This window comes from Gobio gobio (genome assembly GCF_949357685.1).
Source record: "Gobio gobio genome assembly, chromosome: 8".
Taxonomy (NCBI): Eukaryota; Metazoa; Chordata; class Actinopteri; order Cypriniformes; family Gobionidae; genus Gobio; species Gobio gobio.
Window position 1 is genome coordinate 43,640,474 of NC_137114.1, and position 19,186 is coordinate 43,659,659.

Consider the following 19,186-nt stretch of genomic DNA (forward strand, 5'->3'; position numbering starts at 1 on the left):
AGAATGTAGTGTTTGTCTACCGCTTAGGGTTACTATTGTCTTCGGTTCCCTAAGCCACTGCAGGTTGGATTAGTTTGTCTCTGTTACAGCTGAGCGCTACGACGTCAGTCGGTATGTGGATGAAGGAGGCGCGTTGCTGAGGCACCGTCACCTTTGGTTGTACACCACTTAGATCGGAGGCCTCCTCTCATTGAGAGTCGTTGGTTTAAATAGCAGTCAGTTTGTTTGTCTGGCAGTTATTTCTCGTTTTTGCGAAACTCGTACAGCTTGTAGGCTTTTACAAGCCTCCCTGGAACGGGTCCCCATAGTAATGGGTAGCTATCATGTGTTAGGCCTCAGCAGGCCTCCATGAAAACGAGCCGTAGGGTCTAATGTTACTACAACCCACATTTTGCAAATATGCCTGTCCCAGTTAGCAGGAAGGATTGCACCGTTTTCAAGATTAAACGGTGACAGTGGTAGGCCTTATCAGGCCTCTAGTAAGGCAGGTGACAATGCTTAAGCATCAAGGTACTACTAGCCTAGCTGGCTATCAGGTTAAAAAGGGGTAATTACGCTCTCCTGAAGGTCGGCTGTCAATTGTAGGCCTCAGTAGGCCTCTTGAACAAGGCGCATTATCAGTTGGAAGGCCTCAAACCAGGCCTCACTGGAGGTATGTACCGAGGTGCGCATCAGGACAGCTAGCCTGGAGGCTATCAGGTTGTAGGCCTCATCAGGCCTCCCCGAAGGCCCGCTGTTAGTTGTAAGGCCTTGCTAGGCCTCCCTGAGGGTGAGCTCTCAGGTTGTGATCACTACCAGAGGCAGGTTGTAGGCCTCATCAGGCCTCCCTGAAAGCCTGCTGTTAATTCTAGGCCTTAATAGGCCTCCCTGACTCGAACAAGGCAGTAGGCCCCATCAGGCCTCCCTAAGGTGTTCCTGGGATCCAGTCATCAGAAACAGTTAGCACGCATTGCAAACAGGTAGCAGGCCTCTCCAGGCCTCCCTAAAGGCTGCTTATCAGGTAGTAGGCCTTAATAGGCCTCCCTTGAGGGCGAGTTCCTTAATCAGGATGCTCGAAAAGCCTGCGTAGCTTGACTGTCGGGTAGTAGGCCTCAATAGGCCTCCCGGAGGGTGAGCTCCCAGATTGTGGTCACTCGAACAAGGTAGTAGGCCCCATCCGGCCTCCCTAAGGTGTTCCTGGGATCCAGTCATCTGATACAGTTAGCACGCATTGCAAACAGGTAGCAGGCCTCTCCAGGCCTCCCTAAAGGCTGGTTATCAGGTAGTAGGCCCTAATAGGCCTCCCTTGAGGACGGGTTCCTTAAACAGGATGCCCGACTAGCCTGCGTAGCTTGACTGTCAAGTAGTAGGCCTCCATTAGGCCTCCTTGAGAAAACAAGGGTAACCTCAGCAGGACCATGCTTCGCTAAAATTGGCGGTATTACTGTCAGGTAGTAGGCCTCAGTAGGCCTCCCTGAGGACGGAGTCCCGAGCCAGGATGCTTGGTTTCCAGCATGGCTTGCGGTTAGGTAGTAGGCCTCTATAGGCCTCCCTGGAATACCCGCTATCAAGTAGTAGGCCCACAGGGCCTCCTTGAAGGTGAAGTTCCTGAGCTAGGCACTTGATTACCAGTTCTCTGTGAGAACTTGTGGTAGTTGGGCCTACAGCTGGAGGTTACTCGCCAGGCAGGCTCAGCTGCTCCCCTCAATGAGGGTCATCTATGAGTGCTCAGCCGCCTGAGCCTGGTCAGACGGTCGTAGGCCTCTCATGAGGCCTCCCTGTTAGATCAGTCATTAAGGCCCTTTCAGCCTCCCTACTGCTTTGAAACACAAGCGCCTGGTAGATCCTTGATTTGAGCAGGCAGACTCCCCTCAATAGCAAGGGTTGAAAAGCACTACGCTGAGTATTGCTCTCTTGGATAACCCATCTCTGAGTTCCGGGCTAAGTAGGACTGCCAGTGTTGCAGTCCCTTAGCTTGGACGCCCCTTGGGCACCATCCAGAGGCTCTGTTTTGAACAGACAGGGTTGGCTAAACCGAAGTGTCCATAACACTTAGGGCACCAGGTCAAGCCTCCCTGGTGGCACTCGGGAGAACTTTTTTCCCGGGTAGTGACTGGCTGGGGTTCCTTCGGGTCCCCTAGCCACATTCCCTTAAAGGGACCCCTTCGGTGGAAGTAGTGGTCCTGGGCCTTCGAGCTGTCTGGATGGAACCCCACGCAGTGCGTTAGGGTTCCGTTTAGTTGTGTAGCTTGGGCTATGACCGTAGGGAGTGCTGTCACTGTCAGCCCAGGGACCTGAGGGGGAATCGCTCAGGTTTTTCTATGAATTACTTGTGTTGACAGTTGTCACTGCCAATGGGCAGACACTCCCTTCAGCATGGCGGCGTTGGTATATCGTTCCCCATAGCGTCAGCTAGACGCAGCGAGAGTTCCCCTTTCGAAAGGGAACGTCTAAGGTTACGTATGTAACCTCTGTTCCCTGAGAACAGGGAACGAGCGCTGCGTCGCGTTGCCATGCTTCAGGGCCTATCTGCCATACAGTCCCTTCAGACGAGAAGATGTGTATGTGTTGGCACGGCGCCCTTTTATACTTCCGGGTCGCACGTTGATGACGTCATGGGCTGACGTCGGTCAAAGACTTTGCCGTGATTCGATAGTAGCTTCAGACACCAGTCACGCCGAGGGCGTTCCCCATAGCGTCAGCTAGACGCAGCACTCGTTCCCTGTTCTCAGGGAACAGAGGTTACATACGTAACCTTAGACGATTTCTCACGGTCATGAAAATAAAGAAATTTAAAAGGATTTTAACACCTGTGCTTCAAATCCCAATTTACATCGAACATTTAATAATAACAGTCACAGAGGAAAGAATCTCCATTTGATATGTTTGTGAATCACTGTATGATCCACTGATTGTGGTGAAGGATCAAACTAAATATATATATATATATATATATATATATATATATTTTTTTTTTTACTGATTTCCATTTTAAGTACAAAAACAAGTAAAGATAGCAGTAGGAAAAGCAGTATTAATCAAAGTACCAGAAGCAACTAAACCTTCAGTAAATGGTTGCTGGGTCAAAAACAGGAGCACAGATAAATGGTAAATGGACTGCATTTATATAGCGCTTTTAACAGACCTAAGGCCATCCAAAGCGCTTTACATTTGCCTCACATTCACCCATTCATACACTCATTCACACACCGACAGTGGTGTCAGTCACGCAAGGCGCCATCCAGCTCGTCGGGAGCAGCTGGGGTTAGGTGTCTTGCAGATGATTTAATCTGGGTTAGACAAACAAACTTCTTTCTTGTTTCATAAAAAATCGTATAACATCGTATAACATTTCTGTATGCACATTTCACACATCAGTGTGTTGCAAATTTGCATGCATGTTCATGACCCTAAACGAGAAAAAGTCACAATTTCAAGAAAAACTGCAATAAAATTGTATTTCAGATAAATAGAATAGCTAATTTTTTACCATATGTGGTCAACAAAATAGTTTTCTGTATTGAAATAAGTGGACAAAAAGCTAATTTTTTAGCTGCATAGGGTAGTAAAAAATAACAATATATAACCAAGAAATTTTATAATTTCAGGTCTGCACAGTTGCCTTAGAACGTTAATATATGTTGGTCAAATTGACCCGCAACACATCACAAACGTAATACTAATTATGTGTCTATATGTCAAAACTATCAGTGTGTTGAAATTTTGCATGTTCATGACCCTAAATGAGAAAGGTTACAAAATCTAAAGAAAAAACATTAACTGATATTTCTGACAACTCAAAGGGTACATAAGGGTTAAAGTTAAGAGATTGAAATGTTGATTGTGATGTGAAAGTGTGCATTTCAGTGACACTCAGTTCTCTCAGCTTGTGTGTTCATTCATTTACAGCTCAATTAGCTGAACTCACAGCAGCAGAAAGAGACAGAACAATTCAAATATACTTTACATTATGATTCATATGTGAGAGTCAAATATAATCTTACCCCAGTGTCTCCAGTTTACAGTGAGGATCCTCCAGGACATCAGACAACAGATTCACTGATTTTCCTATTTTATTCTCCGACAGATTCAGATATCTCAGGTGTGAGGGGTTTGATCTCAGAGTTGAAGTCAGAGCAGCACAACCTTCATCTGTGACACCACTATCTCTCAACCTGTAGAAAGATGAAAATCAAATAAATAGTTAAACACTCTCAAATAGCTATCCAACAACTTTCAATTCCAGTATAATTTAACAATGTCAAATTCTTATCCAAGTTTCATGGTCAAACTCACACTAGTACAAATGTCAAGACTGCATTAAAGTAAAGGTGGGGAAAGTGCTTTCTGGTAACCGATGTTGATATTTCAAATCACCAAAACAAACACGCCCCTATCCCAAAAGGGTCTCGCCCCTATTTTGATAGCTCGCCCCACACATACGTAACCCAGGCAACGACTAGGGCGGAATCTGCTGTGCCAGACTTCCGAGGGTACGATGCCATCAATAAGCGAAAGCAATGTGTGTTACTCTGGTAATCCAGGTCAAATGTTCAATGAAAATGTCATCCCTTACATCCCAAAACACAAACACAGTTATCATGAACAACTCGATAGCACAAGCACGAACTAACGAACATATTACAAATATGACAAGATTAGAGGGTTATATCCATCACGAAAAGAGGAACCAAAGGAAACAAACATATATTAGGAGTTTATTGTCTTACTTTTCGGACACACTGCAAGCTGACACTTGAAACAGACAGTGGTTTAGCCTTATAGGATGTGGAAATAAATGGGTCCCTATCTCAAGAAACTCCTCACCACACAAACATCCACATGTAATCTCCGTTCTGTTTCAACGCATCTTCTCAAAACTCCCACGACCAAACTCCGTACTATGGGAGATCGGGCCTTCTGCTCAGCAGCCCCTCGTCTGTGGAATGCTCTCCCTGACCACTTGCGGATCCCAGAGACTGTTTTAAACGTGGTCTTAAAACCCACCTTTTTAGCAGAGCTTTTGATTAATTTGTTACTTAAATTTTTCAGTTTTATTTATTCTTATACTTATTTATTTTTATTTTATTTATTTTTTATTGTTTAAATCTGTAGCACTTTGAGATTTTGTTTAATGTAAAGTGCGTTACAAATAAAATTTATTATTATTATCATCGCTGAAGTGAACAATGATACGATTGCAAATGGACAAACAAGTGAACATGACACACGAGCATATTCAAGCAAAAGCCAGCATATATCAGTTCTGTGAAACAAAACAAAACCAATGTTACTCATCTATCGAGAAGAAATAAAGCAACCTCTGCTTCCAATTGCAGACCTTAGCGCTCCTTGTGTTCTCTGCAGCGCTGGAGAGCTGATATTTCTTGCCTGATCGTAAGCCTTCTTTTGTTCTATAGACATTTTCCACATGTATTTTTTGTCTGCCATCTCTCTCTTTCTGTCGTCGCTCGGCTAATGTCCATCCTGTGTCGTGTATTTTGAATAATGACGTGCAGCGCTCTCTTCTCACCATCATTCGTAGACACATGCCCCTTACTGGTCCATGGCCCTTTTATAAAGCAGTTTTGAAATAACACTTACCCTTAACACTTTAATATTCATGTATTTATTAACTTTATACCGAGAGTCTTTAACCGGTGGTCCGCTGCGGTACTGCAGGGGGTCTAGCAATTAATGTTTGATCAGAATAATATCTTTATTAAAAATAAAAACATGGGTAAAAGGCATAAAGTCAAATATAAATATAAGTACCCTCAGTTTATACTGTAATATCATGTTGGCGAAAAGTATTTAGCAATTGCTCCAGTGCGCTTTTGTGTTTGACGTTCTCAAGAGTGCAAATGTTCCTATTTACAATGTGTTTTTGCAGCAGTGAGAAATGTGGCCAATCATAGACACCAGGGGCCCGTTCTTCGTACCTCGCTAACTCAGTTAGCTGGATTTGATTGTTGACGATTTGGCATGATCTTGGATTGTTTGGTTCTTCGAAGCTCATCCTGGACTTGCTGTCATAGTAACAGGTCTGTAAGCTTAAACCTGCTCGGGAGCGTCTTATTTCATGTAAACAGGATTACATTGCATCTTGAGGTGATACTTAAAATCTGTCCCAGCCACTGCAACTTTATTACAAGAGTTTATTACTGAACCAGGGGCAATAATAATAATTTTAAATAATAATATAAAAATGTTAGGCTATATTGTATATGTATTAGGGCTGTCAAAAGATTAATCGCGATTAATCACATCCAAAATAAAAGTTTGTGTTTACATAATGTATGTGTGTGTACTCTGTTAATTATTATTTATATATAAATACACACACAAGCATGTATATATTTAATAAAAAAAATATTATTTTTATATATAAAACATTTATATTTATATATATTATAGATTATATAAATGTATATACAGTATATACATGCAAATATTTCTTAAATATATACATGAATGTCTGTGTATTTATATATAAATAATAATTAACAGAGTACACACACATATATTATGTAAACAAACTTTTATTTTGGATGCGATTAATCGCGATTAATCTTTTGACAGCCCTAATATGTATATGAGAATGTATAATGTTGTGTATAATACTATAGACAAAGCCACTTGATTGAGCGATTTATTTGTGATGGAATAATTACTTTATATAATTTTATTTTATTTTTATTGGTCTACACACATGTTGTACAGTTAATCTGAGCCATGCATTAATTTAAGTGATGACGGATATTATGGGAGTGGCTTGATGCAGTGCAAGAGAGGATAATTTGATCTTGACCCTTAAGAAACTTTAATACGGTCACGTTACAAATCTGCTTCAAATTGAATTAAAAATTAAATTACAACATTGAAATTAAAATGTAAAGGGTGTACAAATACTGTATAAAATCGTGAATATAAATAATTGGTAATCATGTAAAAAAAATTTTTTTTATCATTTATCTATTATAACTTTTAAGTTGGTTTGGTCGTTTGGCTGTTTCCTTATAAAGGTCCAGAAATCCGTGGGGTTTTTTGTGTAATTTGTCAAGTTTTTTGCCAGGTGGCTTTTTAATTATATGATGTCATTACGTTGCTGTCTTGACGCCAGCCAATCGCTGCATTGCTGATCGTGGTTTCGAGTATCGATGCATCTGCCCTCTTCAGGGAACACAAGAACGCGCAGTAATCTTAGATCATTTAATCCAGATATTTTAATCCAATCCGCAAATTCGTTTGAAGAACCAAATTAGCCAGACATCAGTTATGAGGATTAGAAGATCTGGGATCTGTCAAATAATCTTAGATGTATTAAGCGAGGTACGAAGAACGGACCCCAGGCTCTAGCGAGTCATCGCACGTGACTAAAATTTGTAAGGGTGCAACTAACATTTTTCCTGGGTCGCACTGGTGTACCTAACGTCATCGCATCCGTTGCCTCTCCACGAACAAAGGCACAGATTTTTTGTTCTCCTTTGAAAGAACTCACACACGGTTGGATCATATCGTGGTCTAAACCAATCAGAGACAGAAATGCGGCAGGTCTTTGCCTCTAATTGCTCTAATCTGATTTACAGGCGCAAGCATAGGCAGAGTTTCTGTTTATAATTTATCTGTTTAAGCCAGCATGTGTTTATTTCTAGAAAGCAATGGCCAAACAGATGCATTCAACCGCTCAAAACTTCAGAGTTTTTGCTCAGTGCTGAATGCCGTATGCTGGCAAATCCTCTGATTATAACAAAGATAGTGTAGACATGAAAGATTCATTGTGCTGCTATTTTCATTGCTGGAGCTTTGTGAGATCACAATGAACTGAGATGATAGCTTTTTAGGAATTATGAAGGGAGCGCACTTTGCGCACATTCTGTCAAACCATGCACGCTTTGCTTTTACGTTAAATTAGCTACTTGAAACAGTGTCAGAAAACAAATCTATTTATATTTTTATGTGGGCAGGAGCGCTGATGTGGCCAGATTCATAAAGATTGTGGCCAGAGTATTGCAGGGAACAGTGCATTTGTAAGCAGATCAACAACAAGGGGGACCCGCTAAGATTTTGAGCCATGTAATGTTAGATTTCAGTTCAGTGAAGCATTTTGAAATGTTTTATTTTGCTTAATAAAAATGTTTTATTCTAATTTTATTTGAATTTTTATTAATCTGTGAAGCACAATAAAAAAAATATTTTTTTAATATTTTGATATTGTAATAATTTCAGTTACTCTCCAAATTAATGTAGAAACAATTTAAAGACAGTATATTTTAAATATGTGTTGTAATGGTATCTTTTTATGAATGAAGGGCAGTATCACTGATACTAATGTCTCTATGAAACATTAATGACGTTATATTACAGTATAACTGAAAGATACCAATCTCAACATTTATTAGGCTTTAAAAAAACAACTTTTAATTTAAGTGAACTTAAAACAATCTTTACATAAACCTATTATAATAAATGTTAATTTTACCTGTGGCCTTCCCTGTTAGACATATACAGAAATGTAATAGTTATCAAACACCTTTCTTAACTGCATAAATAATAAATGAAATATAGATAAATCATCATTAAAGCTACAATTTTCTCTGTTCCCGTTGTTCTTTGATGAACATTAATGACAGGCATCATCAATGCTTCTGTCACTTTAAGAACGGCCGCTGACGAACATGACGCGGATCTCATGCGCTGTCCCGTGCATCTTATTTCCTCACAACTCTTTAAGTTCATTTAAGACGTTAATTTAACTCATTTAAGACTCCTAATATGAGAATACTCAATTCTCTGTGTTGTTGTTATTGTTTGTTCATGAGCAAAAGAGAACTCTATGTGAGCTGGAGTCTGACGCGAGTCTGTCTGTGCGTCGAGTGTGTGTGTGTGTGTGTCTCAGTGTCCCTCGATTAGCTGACATGAGACGCAGCCACACAGACAGGACATTCACACACACACACACACACACACACACACACACACACACACACACACACACACACACACACACACACACACACACACACACACACACACACACACACACACACACACACACACACACACACACACACACACACACACACACACACACACACACACACACACACACACACACACACACACACACACACACACACACACACACACACACACAGCGCGTTCTCTTGTGTCTTGTCGCGCTTGGAAGCATTTACATGTATAAGAGCGTGATCATGTAAAGCAAGGCAAAAATGGATATAAAAACGGACGCTGCGTTATTTGCGTTAAATATTTTTAATGCGTTAAACTGAAAAAATTAATCGTATCGTAATATATATATACACACATTATTTATTTTGTGTTCTGAAGATGAACGGAGGTCTTACGGGTGTGAAACAGAATGAGGGTGAGTAATACATTTTTAGGTTTGAGCTACTTGATAAATTCTCTCTTTCTCCTGTTTCTTATTTATTTAAAAACAAATATTTGTATAAGAACACTCAACTGGTAAACCTGAATTATATATTAATATACAAATTCTCTGACTTTGAATGTCTGAAGGAATTTTACACTGTCATGGTTAAGAAAACAAATCAAAATACTGACCACTAAACTCTGGACAACATCTGCAGCACTGAAGATTTATTAACTTTTATTTTCTTAATGTTTTAACAGTGAAGTGATTGTTCTCAGTGATACTTACTGAAATGATCTGGATTCTTTAATCACAGGCAGCAGCTTCTGAAGAACCTTTAGTTTTTCAGTTTTATTGTTTCCTCCAACAAAATTATTAATATCAAACTTGTCCAGCTTCTTCTCTGATGTCAACAACACATAAACTACAGCTGACAACTGAGATGAAGATAGTTTTGCCTTTATTCCTCCAGATTTAAGATATTGTTGTATTTCCTCCACTAGTGAATGATCACCCAGTTCATTCAGACAGTGGAACAGATTGATGGATTTCTCTGGAGAGTCAATGGTCCTGATCTTCTTCTTGATGTACTCAACTGTTTTCTCATTGCTGTCAGATCTGCTTCTTGTCTGTTTCATTAGTCCTTGCAGGAGAATCTGATGAGACTCCACTGACAGACCAAGAAGGAATCGCAGGAAAAGGTCCAGATGTCCATTTTTACTCTGTAGAGCCTCATTCACAGCTCTCTGATGAAGCCCAGACAATGAAACTTGTTTAAATATTCGTTGAAACCTCTCCTTAACTTTAGACAGCAAACTCTGTTTAGTGATTTGGCCAAACACATTTCTGTTGTTGTTTGTACAGGAGAGGTGCACATATAGAGCCGCTAGATGTTCCTGAACGCTCAGATGAACAAAGCTGAAGACTTTCCCCTGATACCAGCCAAACTCCTCTCTGAAGATCTGAGTGCACAATCCTGAGTACACTGATGCTTCTGTCACATCAATGCCACACTCTCTCAGGTCTTCCTCATAGAAGATCACATTGCCTTTCACAAGCTGCTGAAAAGCCAGTTTCCCCAGTTTGAGGATCATGTCTTCATCTGTCACGTGCTTCACATAGTCCTTCTCATGTTTGATGTTGGTCTGAAGGATCAGGAAGTGTGTGTACATTTGAGTGAGAGTCTTGGGAATCTCTCCACTCTCTGCTTCGCTCAACATCTTCTCTAGAACAGTGGCTGAGATCCAGCAGAACACTGGGATGTGGCACATGATGTAGAGGCTCCTCGATGACTTCAGGTGTGTGATGATCCTGTCGGCCAGACTCTGATCACTGATTCTCTTCCTGAAGTATTCCTCCTTCTGTGGCTCATTGAAGCCTCGTACCTCTGTCACTCGATGGACACACTGAGAGGGGACGAGATCAGCTGCTGCTGGTCTGGAGGTGATCCAGATGAGAGCAGAGGGAAGCAGATTCCCCGCAATGAGGTTCGTCAGAAGCACGTCCACTGAGGCTGATTCACTTACATCACACAAACTCACATCCCTTTGAAAATCCAGAGACAGACGACACTCGTCCAGACCATCAAAGATGAACAACACTTTATAGTTGTCACTGGATATTTCCATTTCTTTTGTTTCAGGGAGAAAGACATGAAGAAGATCTGAAAGACTGAGTGTTTTGTCCTTCATCAAATTGAGCTCTCTGAAAGGAAGTGGAAATATGAGCTGGACGTCCTGATTCTCTTTCCCTTCAGCCCAGTCCAGGATGAACTTCTGCACAGAGACTGTTTTTCCAATGCCAGCGACTCCCTTTGTCAGCACAGTTCTGATGGGTTTGTCTTGTCCGGGTAAAGGTCTAAAGATGTCATTGCAGTGGATCGGTGTGTCCTCGGTTGCTGCTCTCCTGGATTGAATCTCAATCTGTCTCACCTCATGTTCATTACTGATCTCTCCACTCTCACTCTCTGTGATGTAGACCTCTGTGTAGATCACATTCAGGAGTGTTGGGTTTCCTTGTTTTGCTGTTCCCTCATTCAGAAACTCAAACTTCCTCATCAGATTTGATCTAAACCTGTTGAGGACTTCATGGCTGTAAAACGAATATACCACAGTATTAAATGTATGCATTTGGCAGACACTTTTATCCAGAGTGACTTACATTGCATTCAAGGTACACATTTTATATTTTGTCAGTTCTTGCTTTCCATGGGAGTCAAACCCATTACCTTGGCATTGCTAGCACCACACTCAACTGTTTGAGCTACAGGAAAGCAATCAGCATCAAGGACTAATTGGGTAATGAGTTAATAAGCACAGTAAGTATTACTGTGATAAGCGTTACATGCGTTATAAATACAGTATAGTAAATAAGTATTATATGAGTTAATAAGCACAATGTCTTTTTTTACTCTGTATCATATCTTTTGTTTAAATGTTTTACCTGAGATCAGTCTGTGTTTCTCCACTCTTAAAATGTATTTGCTGAATCATAGACCTGTCGCTCCTAATAGACACACAGCTGGGCTCTGCTTCTGATCTCTTCTGATGAACTGAACTATAACAGAGTTTTAAAGTCAAACATAATTGCCACATTCAACAAATTACATATCAATTTATCAATAAAACAATCACTTTAAAGAGCACTTCATGGTCACAACTTCAGAAAGCACATCTTGTTTTCTTTATTTTACAATAGCAGAATGTAAGTAAACACTTTGCAATTTTGAACAATGTCCTACTCAGATTATCTGTATGACCAAATATGTTCGATCGCACTGGCGCCCCACACGCACACACAACATATTCCAGCATTGCAAACTTGACATCGCAGCTTGTTCATTATCAAAATAAAATAGTCAGTTTTAGTTTATAGTCAATGGTTTAAATAGTCAGTAGCAGGCTACAATTTGCTCCATTCAGTGTGAGTTCCGCCTCTCCACTGTGGTGTTTCCAAGCACATTTTTGCGCATGTGAAGAAGATTATTTTTTTCCATCAATATTGGGAAGCGTGTACAATAAGTACAAAGCCTATAATAACTAATGGTTTAGCATTCAAATACATCACGAATATGGATTTGAATGAGAGACTTAGGCTATGTGTGCCTAACGCTGGTAACTTTCATCTTCTCTATAAATTAATTTAGTTTTGGCCTGTTAACTTTGTTCATTCTTGTGTAGCGACTGGACTGATCAAACACACACAATCTTTACAATTTTATCTCCTTAAGGACCCAGACAGGCTCCGTGACGGCTAGTTGCCCCACTGTAAATTAGCAACCTGATGAGAATACATGCATTTCAAAGACACTTGGGCTGCGTTCTCAAATGAGAGAACAGTACAACCAATAGAAACTCAATCCCATATAGAAATGGAATTCTATCCACCAATTCATTGACAGTCTCTTAAATTAATGAACATGCATCTCCCCAGTACTTCTGTGTATCATTTCTGTTTTGTCTTTTTTATATATTGCATAATGTTATGCATGCCCATCTAGCAGGTATCTCCTATCAAATATTCCTAATTTAATGACTTATAGAAAGCAGTGTGTTCATTTTATTTATAAGAATACAAATGAACACACAAATTTTCAACGCAAATGAGTCAGCTCTTTGATCAATACAAAGGAACTCTCCCGCTGAGAAGTGAACCTTCCTCATTGGTCAAGCCAATTCAAAGGTGTGGCCTCTGGAACTTAAAAGGCCAACACAAAGTTCCCTCGAGAGTTAGACGTAGTACAATAGACTGTAAAAAAATATGGACGTAGTGTCCGAGACGTCACCCATAGGCTTCTGAAGAGCAGTTTTGAAGTGTAAAGTAGGGTCAAGCTGGCCTTTACCATCTTGGCAGCGCGTCATTGTGCGTCACTCCCAGATAACAGAAAATGGGCAAAGAGGCCCATTTTGGCGGAGCTGAGGTGACATGATGACTAACAGACAGCAGATAAATGGCTATCCACCTGTCACTCAAAGTGGTCAAAAGTTTTTGAGTGGCCAAACTCAAAGTTTTTTTTTTTTTTATTCTTTTTGTATTAATTTTTTTCAGGTCCATACATTACAGTCTGTACATTAATAACCCATAAAAACAAGAAAAGCATCACAGGCTCGGTAAACAGTACCAAAGTAAGCAGGGACCCATTAGGCCTTCATTCTATATTACATACACAATCATTTTTAGACCTAGAAAATTCTGACCTAGAACTAAAACAAACATAATGGGGTAAACCTCAATGACTCATAAAGCCCTCTACTGAGGGGGAATAGGGAGAAGAAGAAAGAAAAGAAAAGAAAAAAAAAGACACCAAAATCCACTTTAAACAAATGATGGGCATAATGGAGTGATGTACGTTATCCATCTTTCCCATCTTTTCAAAAAAGTTCCCTGTTGCAGTCTCAAAGCGAAAGTAATCCTTTCCATCTTAAAAATATCGTAGATAATGTCAATCCATTCCTCCATGGTAGGTTTTCCTGGTTTTAACCACCTTCTAGTAATAGCTTTTCTACTAGCAGCACTTAGGATCTGAAATAAGTATTTGACATGGGAAGAAACATTTTCTGTTGTTAAGGCCCCTAAATATAAAGACTCAAATTTAAATTGAATGTCCATCTGAAAAATGCTTTGCAAAACTTTATACACCTCCCGCCAAAATGGAATCAATAATGTACAGGACCAGAAAATGTGGAAATTATTTGCTTCGTGGCACCCACATTGTCATCAACATGCCGAAGACTTGGTGTAGTGCTTCTTTTGAGCTGGAGTAATGAAAAACCTTATAAGGTTTTTCCAGCAAAATTCTCGCCATAAAGATGAACTGGAAGTTTTCCACTGTATCTCACATAAGTCTTCCTTTAGAACAAAGTTTCCTTCCTGTTCCCATTTTTGCTTTATATACAGTGAACTACCTTTTCTTTGTTGTAGCCCCTTGTATATTCTTGAGATGAGCTTCCGGTTAGAGCCAGCAAGATAAGCCTCTATAAACACTTTTAACAGAATGTCATCCCAGCCTACTATTGTACACCTCTTCTGCATTTGGTCAATATGATGCCGGACCTGAAGGAATCTATAAAAGTCGTCCTTATCTAAGCCAAATTGCCTCTTCAGATTTTGAAAATTATTCATAGTCCCCTTATGCTACAAAAATGCTAAAATGTAGTGCCTGAGGTACTGTAACACTGATTCCAGGGATCCTGAGAGGATTTTCTGTTTGTCATACTCTAATTAAGTTACGATTAAATCCCTGCTAACATACAAACCGTAATAACTAACTGTTCTCACGTCATGTAAGTTAACACTGTAGGTCAAAAACACGAAGGTCTACATTTCAGTGCCTCTCCATATTAAACTGGTTATATGTAAATTAATTTAATTTTAGATATGTTTAAGGTCTACATTATCTGTCCTACTAAGGAGGACTCCTATTTTGATGGGTATTATAGTCTACGGGTATTGAAAGGGAGAGCTTGCACGCAGTTTATCAGAGTTGTTTTGCAGATACAAAGTTTACCAGTTATTAACTGCACCCTCGAAAAGTCAAGCTCTGTGTGTATGTTTGTTTACTGTTAACTTAGCAAATTACACAAAAACACTCATACAACTGTGTAACGGAGAGAGCAACGGAGAGAGATAGTTTGTGAATGAGATGTTAATGCACTCATGCTTTGTTTGTTCAGCTCTTACAATGATTTTTTGGAGTGAAAAAGGACATAATAAACTTGATAAACCAACAGTAAAGTTTGGCAATCATTCAGACGGGGTATACGCTACATGCGGTGTCCAAAAACATCTTGGGATAAGGTTTTCACACTGACAGCTGTCATTGTAAGATATAGAAACTCCGTTTGTTTGTCCGAGTTAGCAATAGTAACTAAGGGGGGCAGGGCTTACCGATAGGTCAATTGAGCTGCGGTATAGTAGTCTTTTAAGCATGGGAGAGCCCACCCTTGATTTTTGTCAATTGTAAACTCTGGTATCTAATTCTTGGCCTTCGTCCCTGCTAAATGAACCTTGAAATATGCTTGTCCCACTCCTGAAATTGTTGGTCAGATATATCTAGTGGAAGAGATTGAAAGAGATACAGCAATTTCGGCAAAATAACCATTTTGACAGATTCCACGCGTGATCCGAAATTAAGAAAAGGTAAAAGATCCCATCTCCTTATGTCTTTCTTAATCTTTTTGTTCAAGGGGAGGTAGTGAAGTGAAAACAAATTTGTCAAGTCTATTGGAATGTTTACCCCCAAATATCTAACTGAAACTGAATCCCATTTCAAATTATACTTATTTTTCATATTTACAGAAGGGCTGTAATTAAAACAGAGAATTTGTGTTTTTGGAACATTCAGCTAATATCCTGAGAAGGATCCATATTGCTCCAATAATTCCAATAGACGTGCCACAGATTGCTCAGGGTCAGTTAAATACACCAGTACATCATTAGCGAACAACGAAATAATTTGTTCTCTCCCATACATAACGATTCCTTTAATATTGTTGTCCTGAATGATCCATTGGCTCAGGGGCTCAATAAAGATTGCAAACAGGAGGGGGCTAATTGGGCAGCCCAGTCTTGTTCCTCTTTCTAATGAAAAGGGGCTAGAGACCACCCCGTTCATTTTAATTCTTGCCCTTGGGCTATCGTAGAGAGCTCGTAATGTTTTAATAAAAGGTACTATGAAATCCAAATTTGTCCAAAACTTAAGACTAAAAAAAGACCAATTTACACAGTCAAAGGCTTTTTCTGCGTCCAGCCCCACTAGTACGGCATCTAAATTATATTCTGTTATATGGTTAATTACGTGTAAAGTCCTTCTGATACTATCTTGAGTTTGTCTTCCACGAATAAAACCCATCTGGTCAAGACTAATAATTAATGGTAGCAGTCCCTCTATTCGTTTGGTTAGTATATGGGTAAATATTTAATAATCCTGGTTCAACACGCTTACTGGTCTAAAATTGCTGCATTCAGACTTGTCCTTCCCCTCCTTCGGAATTAAAGATATTACCGCCTGCCTCCAGGAGGGGGGTATACTGTTCTCTTTAAGAACCCAATTAAAAGGTAGACTGCAGCACAGGGGTCAAAGAACCCTCCATGACTCTGTACAATTCGGAAGGGAACTCGTCCAGACCTGGAGCCTTATTTGGTTTAAGATGCGAAATGGCTGAGTGAATTTCTTTCTCTGTTATTTCTGCTACAAGATTCCTACTTTGTTCACTATTCAATTTAGGCAGATTTATTTTCTGAAAAAAATCATCCATTTTCTCTCCATCTATTTGAGGCTGTGAATATAGTTGTTTATAATAACTTTCAAAACAATCTTGTATTTCGTTTAATTTGTAATGCATAGAATTAGTAATAGGATTTTTTATTTTATGAATTGAATTCTCTGCTTGTTGTTTTTTCAGTTTATAAGCTAATAATTAGCTGGCTTTCCCGCCCCCATCATAATATTTCTGTTTTGTAAAAATTAACTTTTTTTGTATATCCTTTGTATAAATCCCATTTATTTAATTATTTTTCTTCCTAAGTAGCTCTCTATTTTTTTTCTATTTGTGTCTTTGTGGTGTTGTTCCAATTGTTTCAATTCTACTTCCAACTGAATTAGCTCTTTTTGTCTTACTCTCTTTAGGTGAGCACTGTATCCAATTATCTTGCCTCGAAGCACAGCTTTACATGCATCCCATAATATTGGGGGGGGGGGGTCTTCCCCATTGTCATTCTGTTCTAAGTATTCAGCAATATCCTTCTTAATGTGTTCCTTCATCTGAATCAGTACCAATGTGTTTAACCTCCATAAGGTGTCTTTCCGGTACTGTTCAAGATTTAATTTGAAATAAATGGGGCTATGGTCTGAAAGGTCCATGCTCCCCAAATCGCAGCCGACTACCCTGTTTAGATCTTGAGCAAAAGTAAGAAAATAATCAATTCTCGAATACGCCAAGTGTGGATTTGAAAAAAAGTGTAGTCTCTCTTTGAAGGGTTTAATTCTCTCCAGATGTCAATTAACCCCATTTCTTTCATAGCCAGATTGATCTTTTTACTTATCAAATTGGGCTGTGTGTATATTTGAGGTGTCCAATTTAGGATTTAGTCTAATGTTGAAACCTGCTGCTATTAAATCGAATATCTGTTTGAAAAACTTCCAATGAGCCCCCTAAATTTCCCCTCACGAGAATAAATCTTCCCTCTGTGTCCTTTTTTTCAAAAATAGGTTCAAAACTAGTCTTGTTGGCAGGGCCGGCCCGTGGCATAGGCGGAATAGGCAAATGCTAGGGGCGCCACTCATCCATAGGGGCGCCAAAATGTATTACTGATACTATTTTATTAATATTAATTTGAAATATTACCAAATAAAGCGCAAAAAAAACGTAACTAAGTCCATGCATCTTTCCGGTCCGCCTCATCAATCTCCCCCCGCCGATCTACTTGAAGTGCGTCAGAAATACAACGCGCGATCAGTTTATCGTTAAGGGAATTTGTTGTGTCGCGTCGCCTCTCGCCACATCCAACGCAGACAGGGTTGCTTTCATTTTTTAGGGTGCTTGGCCGTTCGCGCCAGGTGTTGACACGGTGTAAGTTGCCTGATTATTTATGACGGATGGCCGAATTGAAGTGTCTAAAAAAAAGACAGAAGCCCTCTGATGCAGGGAAGACAAGGAATACACTGCTCTTCTTACGTAGTATGTGTCTTGTTTCTAGTCTAAATATCTAAAATTCCTAAATCAAGGTTGAAGGCGCATTTACTAGATAAGTTAAATGACAAGATTTTCTTGTTTTCTTGAAAATAAAATCAAAATGAAGTGAGTTTTCGCTTAAAACAAGCAAAATTATCTGCCAATGGAGTGGAAAAATAATCTTGTTTCTGATTGTAATCTTGTTTCTGTCCCAAACAGAAATAAGATTTTTTCACCCCATTGGCAGATAATTTTGCTTGTTTTAAGCAAAAACTCAAGACATTTTTCTTGTTTACTTGAAAATAAAATCAAAATGAAGTATGTCATTTTACTCATCTAGTAAATGCACCCTGATTTAAGAATTTTTAGATATTTGGACTGGAAACAAGAAAAAGATTCTAAATAAGAAGAGCATTTTTTGCTATGTAAAGACAGAAGTAAAGGGATGTAGGCAAATTAGTTGAACAGTTAATGAACAGTTTATTTAATTGCATAGTAGTAAAATACTAATGTTTGCTAATTAATTCCAGTTATTTTTACCTTAAACTTTATGCAAGCAGCTGTTCTGGGTTCTCCAGAGGCCACAGCCAGTGTGATTTTGTAAAAAATAAATAATATACAAATATGAAATGCATGTAATGTCACTTTTTTAATAGCCTAATATTTTTACTCTGCAGTTGTGCAGTTTTAAGGGGGTGTATAGCAATTTTAAAATGTATTTGCCGAAATTAGTAATGATATTTATATACAGGTTTATTTAAAATGGCAACGTTTTATGTAAACGTTTTAAATAAATAATATACAAATATGAAACGCATGTAATGTCACTTTTTTAATAGCCTAATGTTTTTACTCTGCAGTTGTGCAGTTTTAAGGGGGTGTATAGCAATTTTAAAATGTATTTGCCGAAATTAGTAATGATATTTATATACAGGTTTATTTAAAATGGCAACGTTTTATGTAAAATTCACATTAAATATCAAAATTTCCCAGTTGAATTCCTGGTGAAAGCATGAATGCTCATAGTTTAGTGGAAGATTGCTGCCATCTACTGGAAAACAAACACTTTTGCTAGTTCTCAATGAATAGTTTGTGCATGAATGTTAGATGCAATTACTCTTGCTATTTGTGTATAGGC

The 19,186-nt window shown here is 39.2% G+C and overlaps 1 protein-coding gene across 2 annotated transcripts in view; it reads right to left on the minus strand.

Annotated features, from left to right (window-relative positions):
* LOC307129865 (NACHT, LRR and PYD domains-containing protein 3-like) overlaps positions 1-19,186 on the minus strand; it is a 119,674-nt gene that overhangs the window by 75,300 nt on the left and 25,188 nt on the right. For both annotated transcript variants that reach the window (XR_013816945.1, XM_079822655.1), the window contains exons 7-9: positions 11,819-11,932; positions 9,665-11,467; positions 3,984-4,154 (exon numbers count right to left, since the gene is read on the minus strand). Coding sequence is in view for 1 of the 2 variants with exons in the window: in XM_079822655.1 (XP_079678781.1) it covers positions 3,984-4,154; positions 9,665-11,467; positions 11,819-11,932 (2,088 nt within the window). In the remaining variant the exon portion in view is untranslated. The remainder of the gene's footprint in view (positions 1-3,983; positions 4,155-9,664; positions 11,468-11,818; positions 11,933-19,186) is intronic.